The sequence below is a fragment of the Scyliorhinus canicula genome, chromosome 20 (genome assembly GCF_902713615.1).
Source record: "Scyliorhinus canicula chromosome 20, sScyCan1.1, whole genome shotgun sequence".
NCBI classification, from domain to species: Eukaryota; Metazoa; Chordata; class Chondrichthyes; order Carcharhiniformes; family Scyliorhinidae; genus Scyliorhinus; species Scyliorhinus canicula.
The window spans coordinates 4209922-4222120 of NC_052165.1; the positions used below are offsets into that span (position 1 = coordinate 4209922).

The window sequence follows — 12199 nt, forward strand, 5'->3', positions numbered from 1 at the left end:
ATTCCTGGGCACCCCCTGCCCAACTGACCCCACCCCTGGGAACACTCTCCCAGAGCATGAGCACCTCCCCCCCCCCCCCAAGACTCTGGGCCCCACTGACCCTAGGTACCCCCCTCCCTAACTGGACCCTCAACCACCAGCCCCAGACTTTGGGCCCCACTGACCCTGGGCAGCCCCCCACCACCACCCCCCCCCCCCCTCCCAAACTAGACCCTGGGCACCCACCCCCGAACCTGGGCATCCTGTCCACCTCATTTTTTGTAACAAGTCTCCTTTGGTGATGTAATAATTTCATACTAACACTTCTACAATAATTGCATTTAGTGAAGAAGATATAGGATTTGTTTAAAGGCTGTAGCATTATTTCATCCTCTATTGAATAACTTGAATGAGTCTGGATCTTTAAATAATTTTGTGCTGTGAGCTAATTTCATAATTTTTATTGTCACAAGTATGAAGTTACTGTGAAAAGCCCCAAGTCGCCACACTCCAGCGCCTGTCGGGTACACAGGGAGAATTCAGAATGTCCAAATCACCTGGATAAAATTGAAATCAAGTTGGAATGGCATTTTAAGAAATATGATGCAATTGCGAGCAAAATAGTTCATAGAACATAGAACAGTACAGCACAGAACAGGCCCTTCGGCCCTCAATGTTGTGCCGAGCCATGATCACCCTACTCAAACCCACGTATCCACCCTATACCCGTAACCCAACAACCCCCCCCTTAACCTTACTTTTTTATTAGAACACTACGGGCAATTTAGCATGGCCAATCCACCTAACCCGCACATCTTTGGACTGTGGGAGGAAACCGGAGCACCCGGAGGAAACCCACGCACACAGGGGGAGGACGTGCAGACTCCACACAGACAGTGACCCAGCCGGGAATCGAACCTGGGACCCTGGAGCTGTGAAGCATTTATGCTAACCACCATGCTACCCTGCTGCCTTCATGTGGTAGTGTGACGTCTCTAGGCAGGCAGGAACCCTTCTTGTTTTGAGAAAGCGCAAGAGAGCAACTCACAGCTTCGTTGTCCAGGAGAGAGTTCTGTTTCCTTCCTGGGTCCTCTGAAAACGTCCCACCTGACCGAAGCCAATCCCTGACTGTCGTCGGGCAGAATACAGTCTTTGGCCACCAGACAACCAATCGAACCAAATCCCTCTGATCTCTCGGGTGCCATAAAGTCTGAGTTCTTCAGATCAAAATCTGAATCTCCAATAGCATATCTCCATTTTGCAACTTTTGAGTTCCTCACTTCCTTTGCTCAAGTTAAAGGTAAGCGTCCATTAAATATCCATGGATCAAAATGATAACCACAAAGTAACAAATGGGAATAAGGGAATCAACAGGAAGAGCCCCTTAACAAGAGTGTATGCAATTTCACCATATATCTTCAAAATACCATTCAGTATGAGAACTCTTTTAAAAAAAAATAGATGCCAAGAAAGTATGAATTGCAGATAGGGCATATGGGGGGGGAAGACTTGTATCAAAACGAGCAGACAAAGTAATGTTCAAAAATATCATGTCAAGTAAATCTGTTGTTTTAAATAGAGGGAACATGATTTTCACAACTTTCATGGGTGGGAGCTCATAGATCCTCTGACAAGCAAGTGAAAGGTATGATCAGCCTGATTCCCAATAGATAGAAAGGAGGAATTGTTGAGCTGTAGAAGCAGGATAACACACTTTTCTTTCTCTCCTCAAACATTCCCTCCCTCAGGTGGTAGGCGGTAAAGTGAAGAAACCTGGAAAGCGCGGCCGGAAACCTGCTAAAATTGATTTGAAAGCAAAGCTTGAGAGAAGTCGCCAGAGTGCCAGAGAATGTAGAGCAAGAAAAAAGCTGCGCTATCAGTACTTGGAAGAGCTGGTATCCAGAAGAGAGAGAGCAATCTGTGCTCTGAGAGAGGAGCTAGAGATGGTATGTGAAAATATTGAATTACGATGCAGGACAGCAGACTATAAAGAAACATAGTTTGCATCTGGTGGACATTCTTCACATTGTGCTACTGAAATGTAAAGTTGTTTAGACTTTAAATATATTCTTTAAACTTCTACCATTTTCTTCAGGTCTGTTCACATTGATAAAAAATCTTTTTTTTAAATATAAATTTAGAGTACCCAATTCATTGTTTCCAATTAACGGGCAATTTAATGTGGCCAATCCACCTACCCTGCACATCTTTGGGTTGTGGGGGCGAAACCCACGCAGACACAGGGAGAATGTGCAAACTCCACAATGGACAGTGACCCAGAGCCGGGATCGAACCTGGGACCTCGGCGCCGTGAGGCAGCAGGGCTAACCCACTGCACCACTGTGCTGCCCGATTTTAAAAATCTTTTTTGGTGACTGTTTCCGATTGTTGCTTCTGGGCTGCTTCCTTAAATGTAACATTTTGGTGCCTGGCTTGATATCTTCCTGGGCGAAATTCTCCCAAAAAATGATTAAATGTCATTTTGGGCAGGAATAACAAGGTGATTCCCTCGGAGTTTGTGCGATTCGCACATACATAGTCATTTATATTGGAGCAAGGGGAGATTCTCACAGAATGTTACCACAGTTTCCCCCCCCCACACACACACACCCCTCGCAGACCTGGGCAACATCCTTTCAGGATCAGGGCGCCCCCTCGGGCCCCAACCTGGCACCCGGGCCGTTTCCGGTTGCCAGGGCGATGCCAGGGCATAGTCCTGCCATGCCCCCGACCTCCTGGAACCTCCAAAGCCCCTCTGGCATGGCCATCATGTCTGATTTCCGCTGGGGCCAGTTAGTGCACGGAGCCGGGAGACCCCACCTTGATTGGGCTGTGCATATTTATGAGTTTTAACATTTATTTAAATATGCTGCTTTGGACCACGGCAGGTGCCGAGGGTTGGGAATATTGCAATCCGTTCAGCACGGTGCTGAAACCTGTTTTTGGACTCTCGCTATTCACCAGGAATAGCGAGATTGGCAACGGACACAGCGTGGCCAGAAGCTTGCACTCCCTGTACCTTTGTTTACAAATTGTATTTGGAATGATTTAAAGAGATCCTGCAACTGGACTTTTTGGAAGCTCTAAAGTAGACGTGCAGTAGAATTTTGTTCTCTGGTTGTGCTTAAAGCCTACACTGGTGTCGTTTGATTTTTCAGTACAAGCAATGGTGCACAGCCATGGATCAGGGGAAGATACCATCAGAAATAAAAGCTCTGCTAACAGGGGATGAACATAGCAAATCACAGCAGACTGTAAACAAACCAGGAAAAATAAAAACTGAAGGAAGTGTCAATCTGGCCTGTAAGTATTTGTTGCACTAATCCTAATAAACATATTAGACTAGTAATGTCACAAGTCTATTCGATTAAGTGTTGGCCATGAATCCATAGTTGTAGTCTTGCCTCAGACTCTGAGGTTTGAGTCCCTGAGTCTTGTTCCGGAGAGTTGAATGCAAAATTGAAATCAGCTGGCAGTTTGCTGCATTGAGGTGATACAGTAACCGAGGCAGGGCCCCTGCAGAAGTTTGCACGTTCTCCCCACACAACACAAAGATGTGCAGGGTAGGTGGATCGGACAGGCTAAATTGCCCTTTAATTGGGGGAAAAAAAGATATGGGTACTCCGAATTAAAAAATAGAGAACTGGAATCACTACCGGGCTATAGAATGCCTGAACCAAAGAATCGACTACTGGAATTGACCTGTAACGACTGTAACATGTCATCTTCTGCTCTCAACTCAAGGACTGTTCCATTTAATGTTTTATTGATATTTACTTACGATTGGACTCTATTTTTCTAATCCATATGAATGTAGAGTGTTTTACTATTTCTCTTTGCCTTGATAGTTACTAATAAAGTTACTCTATCTTAACTCCAGCCTGGTTAAATTGGCTCCTTGTTAAACATAACTATTGGGTCTGTATGTCCCATCAACTGTTTTATAATTTGATTAATTACTGCCTCCTCCGAACCATGCTGGTAAATCTAAATCTGGCCACTCCAAAATCTATCAATAGTTAGTTGTATTTATCCTTTATCACCATTTCAAAGTCCTATATACAGAAGTACCTTGACCAGAGTAAATTACTGCTGAAATAAAATATATACACTGGCTGTTGAGGTTATTTTCACTTGTCTCTGGCATGACCCCTAGTAACATGTGCTACTGGTTTGTGAGATCATGCCCGATGTATTGTGGAAGCTCTTCCATGTCACTTATTTCCTAATGAGTAATGGTAATAAATTTAATATTTGCACTGTTTACTGATAATACTTGTATTTTGTTTTAATTACAGAGGAGCTCTGACCTTCTGTTACACAGAAATGATCAAGACAAAGTCGGTCCTTGTTAGTGGAAACTGTATTGTGAAATACTGGAGACTAACCATTGAAAGAAACTAAAATATTATCAACTGCATTCTTTGACAAAGTTCAAGACATTACATTCTTTAGCAAATGTAGAATAGTATTTTATGCTGTACATCTGTAAGTAATGTAAATTGTTTGCTGGGCACTTTGCTATTTTTAAATTAAAAATTATAAAACAAAATAAAAATTGTGGCTTGAAAGGTTTTACCTCACTACAAAATGTGTTTCTTGCTCCTCCTCCACACAAAGCTTGTCAGCTTGATGTGTTTATCGATGAGAGAAAGCAGATTGGGCCCTAAACTTTGCCGGGGTGGGTTGCCTTCAGAATCGATTGCCTTTGGGAGGTCAGCTGTCTGAACGTGGGGGGGTTTAAACTAATTCAGCAGGGGCATGGGAACCTGGATTGTAGTTTTGGGGTACGGGAGATTGAGAGTAGAGAGGTCAGGAGCACAGATTTGACTTTGCAGGAGGGCGCCAGTGTTCAGGTCGGTGGTTTGAAGTGTGTCTATTTCAATGCCAGGAGTGTACGAAATAAGGTAGGGGAACTGGCAGCATAGGTTGGTACCTGGGACTTCGATGTTGTGGCCATTTCAGAGACATGGATAGAGCAGGGACAGGAATGGTTGTTGCAGGTTCCGGGGTTTAGGTGTTTTAGTAAGGTCAGAGAAGGGGGCAAAAGAGGGGGAGGTGTGGCGCTGCTAGTCAAGGACAGTATTACGGTGGCAGAAAGGATGCAAGATGGGGACTCTTCTTCCGAGGTAGTATGGGCTGAGGTTAGAAACAGGAAAGGGCTAGGGCCTGGGGACATACTTTGGCCGCCGTTGTTTCCGCTGTGGCTGTTTTGTTCCAACTTTTTCAACTTCGACATGTGTGTTATGTATGCTGGTTTTCTGTTTGCTCTGTTTACGGGTGGGTTTGTTTGTTGGGCATGATTGTGGGTTAGGTGGGGAGTGTTGGGGGTTTGTGTTCTATATGTTCTCTTCTGTACGGGGCTGGGGATTGAGGGGAAACTGGATTTTGGGGAACTGCGTCAGAAGGGCGGGGTGTGGCAGTGTGAATGCGCGGGCTTTCCTCTGGTTTCCCGCGCTGCGGGGCAGGGGGGTGGAGCTTTTTGATGGGGGCGGGGCCTCTAAGGGTCTTTTTTCCCCGCGCTGCAGCAATGCCAAGGAGGTGTGGCAAGAGGGGGATGACCCCAAGCCGGGAGGGGATAGGTTTTGGCGGGAGCTGCCGGGGTCAGCAGAAGTCAGCTGACTCACGGAAGTACCATGGAGGGTGCGTCGCGGCTAGGAGGGGTCCTAGCCTGGGGGGGTGGGGTGGGGGGGGGGGATACCGGGTTGCTGCTGGAACGACTAGGAAGGAGCCGATGGGGGCCGGGGGGGGAAGAGGAGAGGCGCTATCGCCATGGGGAACGGGTCGAGCGGGGTGTGCTGGCCTGGGGCGAACATCTGCCAAGCTATGGCGGGGGAGGGGGGCAGGTTGCCCTCTGATCCGGCTGATTACCTGGAATGTGAGGGGGCTGAACGGGCCGCTTAAGAGAACCAGGGTGTTCTCCCATTTAAGGGGGTTGAAGGCGGACGTGGCTATGCTCCAGGAGACCCACCTGAAGGTGGCGGACCAGGTCCGTCTGAGGGAGGGGTGGGTGGGGCAGGTTTATCATTCAGGATTGGATGCGAAGAACCGGGGGATGGCGATTCTAGTGGGGAAGAGGGTGGCGTTTGAGGTGGCTGAGGTGGTGTCGGACAAGGAGGGCAGATACATCATGGTGAGGGGTAGGCTGCAGGGAGAGAAGGTGGTGCTGGTGAACGTATATGCCCCGAATTGGGATGATGCTGGTTTCATGAGGCGATTGTTGGGCCGCATCCCGGACCTGGAGGCAGGGGGCCTGATCATGGGGGGGAGATTTTAAAACAGTGCTGGATCCCACACTGGACCGGTCCAGTTCAAGGACGGGTAGGAGACCGGCGGCGGCCAAAGTGCTGAGGGGATACATGGACCAGATGGGAGGGGTGGATCCCTGGAGGTTTGGGAGACCGAGGGCGCGGGAGTATTCCTTTTTCTCTCACGTCTATAGGGTTTATTCCCGGATAGACTTTTTTTGTCCTGAGCAGGGGATTTATCCCGAGGGTGCAGGATGCCGAGTATTCGGCCATAGCGATTTCGGACCATGCCCCGCACTGGGTTGATCTGGAGATGGGGGAGGCACGGGACCAGCGCCCGCTCTGGCGCCTGGATGTGGGGATGCTGGCGGAGGAGGAGGTGTGTAGGAGGGTCCGGGGAAGTATTGAGGGGTATCTTGATACCAACGATACGGGGGAGGTCCAGGTGGGGATGGTCTGGGAGACTCTGAAAGCAGTGATCCGGGGGAGCTGATCTCCATCCGGGCGCACAGGGAAATGAAGGAGAGGGAGAGACTGGTGGGGGATCTCCTGGATGTGGACAGGAGATACGCGGAGGCACCGGAGGAAGGGTTGCTGGGAGAACGGCGCAGGCTGCAGGCCAATTTTGACTTGTTGACCACCAGAAAGGCGGAGACACAGTGGAGGAGGTCGCAGGCCGCGGTATATGAGTATGGAGAGAAGGCGAGCAGGATGTTGGCGCATCAGCTCTGTAGGCGAGATGCGGCTAGGGAAATTGGGGGAGTGAAGGATGGGGGTGGAACTGTAGTGCAGAAGGGGACAGAAGTAAACGGGGTCTTTAGGGACTTTTACGAGGGATTGTACCGGTCGGAACCTCCGAGGGGGAGAGGGGATGGAGAGCTTCATGAACAGGCTATGTTTCCCAAGGGTTCAAGAGAGGCTGGTACAGGGGCTGGGGGCGCCGATAGAGTTGGAGGAGCTAGTCAGGGGGATCGGGCAAATGCAGTCAGGTAAGGCCCCGGGGCCGGACGGGTTCCCGGCAGAATTTTACAAAAAATATGTGGACCTGGTGGGTCCCCTGCTGGTGCGAACTTTCAATGAGGCGTGGGAGGGGGGAGGGGGGGGGGGGGGGGGGGGGGGGGGGCTTTTCCCCCGACGATGTCGCGGGCACTGATCTCTTTGATCCTAAAACGGGATAAGGACCCCTTGCAGTGCGGATCATATAGGCCTATCTCGCTCCTTAACGTAGACGCTAAGTTGCTGGCGAAGATCCTGGCTACCAGGATAGAGGATTGTGTGCCAGGGGTGATACATTAGGATCAGACAGGATTTGTCAAGGGGCGGCAGCTCAACACGAATGTGCGGAGACTGCTCAATGTTATTATGATGCCGGCAGTGGAGGGGGAGGCGGAGATAGTGGTTGCTGCTGGAACGACTAGGAAGGAGCCGATGGGGGCCGGGGGGGGGAAGAGGAGAGGCGCTATCGCCATGGGGAACGGGTCGAGCGGGGTGTGCTGGCCTGGGGCGAACATCTGCCAAGCTATGGCGGGGGAGGGGGGCAGGTTGCCCTCTGATCCGGCTGATTACCTGGAATGTGAGGGGGCTGAACGGGCCGCTTAAGAGAACCAGGGTGTTCTCCCATTTAAGGGGGTTGAAGGCGGACGTGGCTATGCTCCAGGAGACCCACCTGAAGGTGGCGGACCAGGTCCGTCTGAGGGAGGGGTGGGTGGGGCAGGTTTATCATTCAGGATTGGATGCGAAGAACCGGGGGATGGCGATTCTAGTGGGGAAGAGGGTGGCGTTTGAGGTGGCTGAGGTGGTGTCGGACAAGGAGGGCAGATACATCATGGTGAGGGGTAGGCTGCAGGGAGAGAAGGTGGTGCTGGTGAACGTATATGCCCCGAATTGGGATGATGCTGGTTTCATGAGGCGATTGTTGGGCCGCATCCCGGACCTGGAGGCAGGGGGCCTGATCATGGGGGGGAGATTTTAAAACAGTGCTGGATCCCACACTGGACCGGTCCAGTTCAAGGACGGGTAGGAGACCGGCGGCGGCCAAAGTGCTGAGGGGATACATGGACCAGATGGGAGGGGTGGATCCCTGGAGGTTTGGGAGACCGAGGGCGCGGGAGTATTCCTTTTTCTCTCACGTCTATAGGGTTTATTCCCGGATAGACTTTTTTTGTCCTGAGCAGGGGATTTATCCCGAGGGTGCAGGATGCCGAGTATTCGGCCATAGCGATTTCGGACCATGCCCCGCACTGGGTTGATCTGGAGATGGGGGAGGCACGGGACCAGCGCCCGCTCTGGCGCCTGGATGTGGGGATGCTGGCGGAGGAGGAGGTGTGTAGGAGGGTCCGGGGAAGTATTGAGGGGTATCTTGATACCAACGATACGGGGGAGGTCCAGGTGGGGATGGTCTGGGAGACTCTGAAAGCAGTGATCCGGGGGAGCTGATCTCCATCCGGGCGCACAGGGAAATGAAGGAGAGGGAGAGACTGGTGGGGGATCTCCTGGATGTGGACAGGAGATACGCGGAGGCACCGGAGGAAGGGTTGCTGGGAGAACGGCGCAGGCTGCAGGCCAATTTTGACTTGTTGACCACCAGAAAGGCGGAGACACAGTGGAGGAGGTCGCAGGCCGCGGTATATGAGTATGGAGAGAAGGCGAGCAGGATGTTGGCGCATCAGCTCTGTAGGCGAGATGCGGCTAGGGAAATTGGGGGAGTGAAGGATGGGGGTGGAACTGTAGTGCAGAAGGGGACAGAAGTAAACGGGGTCTTTAGGGACTTTTACGAGGGATTGTACCGGTCGGAACCTCCGAGGGGGAGAGGGGATGGAGAGCTTCATGAACAGGCTATGTTTCCCAAGGGTTCAAGAGAGGCTGGTACAGGGGCTGGGGGCGCCGATAGAGTTGGAGGAGCTAGTCAGGGGGATCGGGCAAATGCAGTCAGGTAAGGCCCCGGGGCCGGACGGGTTCCCGGCAGAATTTTACAAAAAATATGTGGACCTGGTGGGTCCCCTGCTGGTGCGAACTTTCAATGAGGCGTGGGAGGGGGGAGGGGGGAGGGGGGGGGGGGGGCTTTTCCCCCGACGATGTCGCGGGCACTGATCTCTTTGATCCTAAAACGGGATAAGGACCCCTTGCAGTGCGGATCATATAGGCCTATCTCGCTCCTTAACGTAGACGCTAAGTTGCTGGCGAAGATCCTGGCTACCAGGATAGAGGATTGTGTGCCAGGGGTGATACACTAGGATCAGACAGGATTTGTCAAGGGGCGGCAGCTCAACACGAATGTGCGGAGACTGCTCAATGTTATTATGATGCCGGCAGTGGAGGGGGAGGCGGAGATAGTGGTGGCGCTGGACGCAGAGAAAGCGTTTGATAGAGTTGAGTGGGGGTACCTGTGGGAGGTGCTGGAGAGGTTTGGATTTGGGGAGGGATTCATCAAATGGGTGAGGCTGCTTTACGCGGCGCCGATGGCGAGTGTAGTCACAAATGGAAGGAGATCGGAGTATTTTAGGCTTTATCGTGGGAGCAGGCAGGGGTGTCCCCTGTCCCCCCTGCTCTTTGCACTGGCGATTGAACCGCTGGCCATGGCGTTGAGGGAGTCAGGGAAGTGGAGGGGTCTGGTGCGGGGTGGGGAGGAGTACCGGGTATCGCTGTATGCGGACGACCTGCTGTTATATGTGGCGGACCCAGAGGAGGGAATGCCGGGGGTGATGGAGCTGTTAGCGGAATTTGGGGGTTTCTCGGGCTATAAGCTGAACTTAGGAAAGAGCGAGGTATTTGTAGTGCACCCGGGAGATCAGGAGGAGGGAATTGGGAGGCTCCCCTTCAGGAGGGCAGTGAAGAGTTTCAGGTACCTGGGGGTGCAGCTGGCCAGGAGTTGGGGGGCTCTTCATAAACTTAACTTCACCAGACTAGTGGAACAAATGGAGGAGGAATTTAAAAGGTGGGACATGGTGCAGCTATCGCTGGCGGGCAGAGTGCAATCCGTCAAAATGACGGTTCTCCCAAGGTTCTTGTTCCTCTTCCAGTGCTTGCCCATCTTTATCCCTAGGGCCTTTTTTAAAAGGGTGACCAGCAGCATCATGGGATTTGTTTGGGCGCATGGCAACCGAGGGTGAAGAGGGTCTTCTTGGAGCGGAGTAGAGATGGGGGGGGGCTGGCGTTGCCCAACCTCTCGAGGTACTACTGGGCGGCCAACGTGTCGATGGTGCGAAAGTGGGTGATGGAGGGGGAGGGGGCAGCATGGAAACGGATGGAGAGAGCGTCCTGTGGGGATACAAGCCTGGGGGCCCTGGTAACGGCGCCGTGGCCACTCCCTCCCACGAGGTATACCACGAGTCCGGTGGTGGCGGCTACCCTCAAGATTTGGGGGCAGTGGAGGCGACATAGGGGAGAAGTGGGGGGCTCGATGGAGGCTCCGTTAGGGGGGAACAATAGGTTCGTCCCGGGGAACATGGATGGGGGATTTAGGGGATGGTATAGAGCGGGCATTAGACAGCTGAGGGACCTGTTTATCGACGGAAGGTTTGCGAGCCTGGGGGAGTTGGAGGAGAAATTTGGGCTCCCGCCGGGAAACATGTTTAGATATCTGCAGGTAAAGGCATTTGCTAGACGGCAGGTGGAGGGATTCCCTGCGCTCACCGCGAGGGGGATGAGTGACAGGGTGCTCTCGGGGGTCTGGGTCGGGGAGGGGAAGATATCCGATATCTACAAGCTTATGCAGGAGGTGGAAGAGGCGTCAGTAGAGGAGCTGAAAACGAAGTGGGAGGGGGAACTGGGGGAACAGATCGAAGACGGGACATGGGCTGATGCCCTGGAGAGGGTAAATTCTTCCTCCTCGTGTGTGCGGCTTAGCCTCATCCAATTCAAGGTGCTGCATAGGGCCCACATGACTGGGACGAGGATGAGTAGGTTCTTTGGGGGTGAAGATAGGTGTGTCAGGTGCTCGGGGAGTCCAGCGAACCATGCCCATATGTTCTGGGCATGCCCGGAATTAGAGGAGTTCTGGAAGGGGGTGGCGAGGACGGTGTCAAGGGTGGTGGTGTCAAGGGTGGTGGGATCCAGGGTCAAGCCAGGATGGGGACTCGCGATCTTTGGGGTTGGGGTAGAGCCGGGAGTGCAGGAGGCGAAAGAGGCCGGTGTGCTGGCCTTTGCGTCCCTAGTAGCCCGGCGAAGGATTTTGCTACAGTGGAAGGACGCGAGGCCCCCAGGCGTGGAGACCTGGATCAATGACATGGCGGGTTTCATTAAGCTTGAGAAGGTTAAATTCGCCCTGAGAGGATCGGTGCAAGGGTTCTTTAAACGGTGGCAACCGTTCCTCAACTTTCTGGCTCAACGATAGGGTACTGGGACAGTAGCAACAGCAACCCGGGGGGGGGGGGGGGGGGGGGGGGGGGGGGGGGGCGGGGGGGTGGAACGTTGATTATGTTTGCTTATTTTATTTAAATTTGATTTATTTAATTTTAATTTATGGTTAAGTTCTCTTGTTGGGGGGGGGGGAGTGTGATACATGTGATGTTACGGTATGGGGGGAATTGTGGGTGTTATGGGGCTGTTAGTTGCATATTACTGCTTGTTGCTATACTTGTTGTTATATTTTTATATTTTCTGTAAAAATTCCAATAAAAATTATTTGAAAAAAAAAAGAAACAGTAAAGGAGAGGTCACACTGCTGGGAGTTTTCTATAGGCCACCTAATAGTTCTAGAGATGTAGAGGAAAGGATGGCGAAGATGATTCTGGAAAAGAGCGAAAGTAACAGGGTAGTTGTTATGGGAGACTTTAACTTTTGTAATATTGACTGGAAAAGATATAGTTCGAGTACATTGGATGGGTCGTTCTTTGTACAATGTGTGCAGGAGGGTTTTCTGACACAATATGTTGACAGGCCAACAAGAGGTGAGGCCACATTGGATTTGGTTTTGGGCAATGAACCAGGCCAGGTGTTAGATCTGGATGTAGGTGAACACTTTGGAAACAGTG

General features: G+C 51.8%; 1 protein-coding gene across 1 annotated transcript in view; it reads left to right on the forward strand.

Annotated features, from left to right (window-relative positions):
- The window catches only part of crebl2 (cAMP responsive element binding protein-like 2), a 6820-nt gene extending 2289 nt beyond the window's left edge, over positions 1-4531 (forward strand). The window contains exons 2-4 of the mRNA XM_038781216.1: positions 1728-1925; positions 3138-3282; positions 4278-4531. Of these exons, the coding sequence (XP_038637144.1) occupies positions 1728-1925; positions 3138-3282; positions 4278-4279 (345 nt within the window). The 3' untranslated portion in view covers positions 4280-4531. The remainder of the gene's footprint in view (positions 1-1727; positions 1926-3137; positions 3283-4277) is intronic.
- The last annotated feature ends 7668 nt before the right edge of the window (positions 4532-12199 follow it).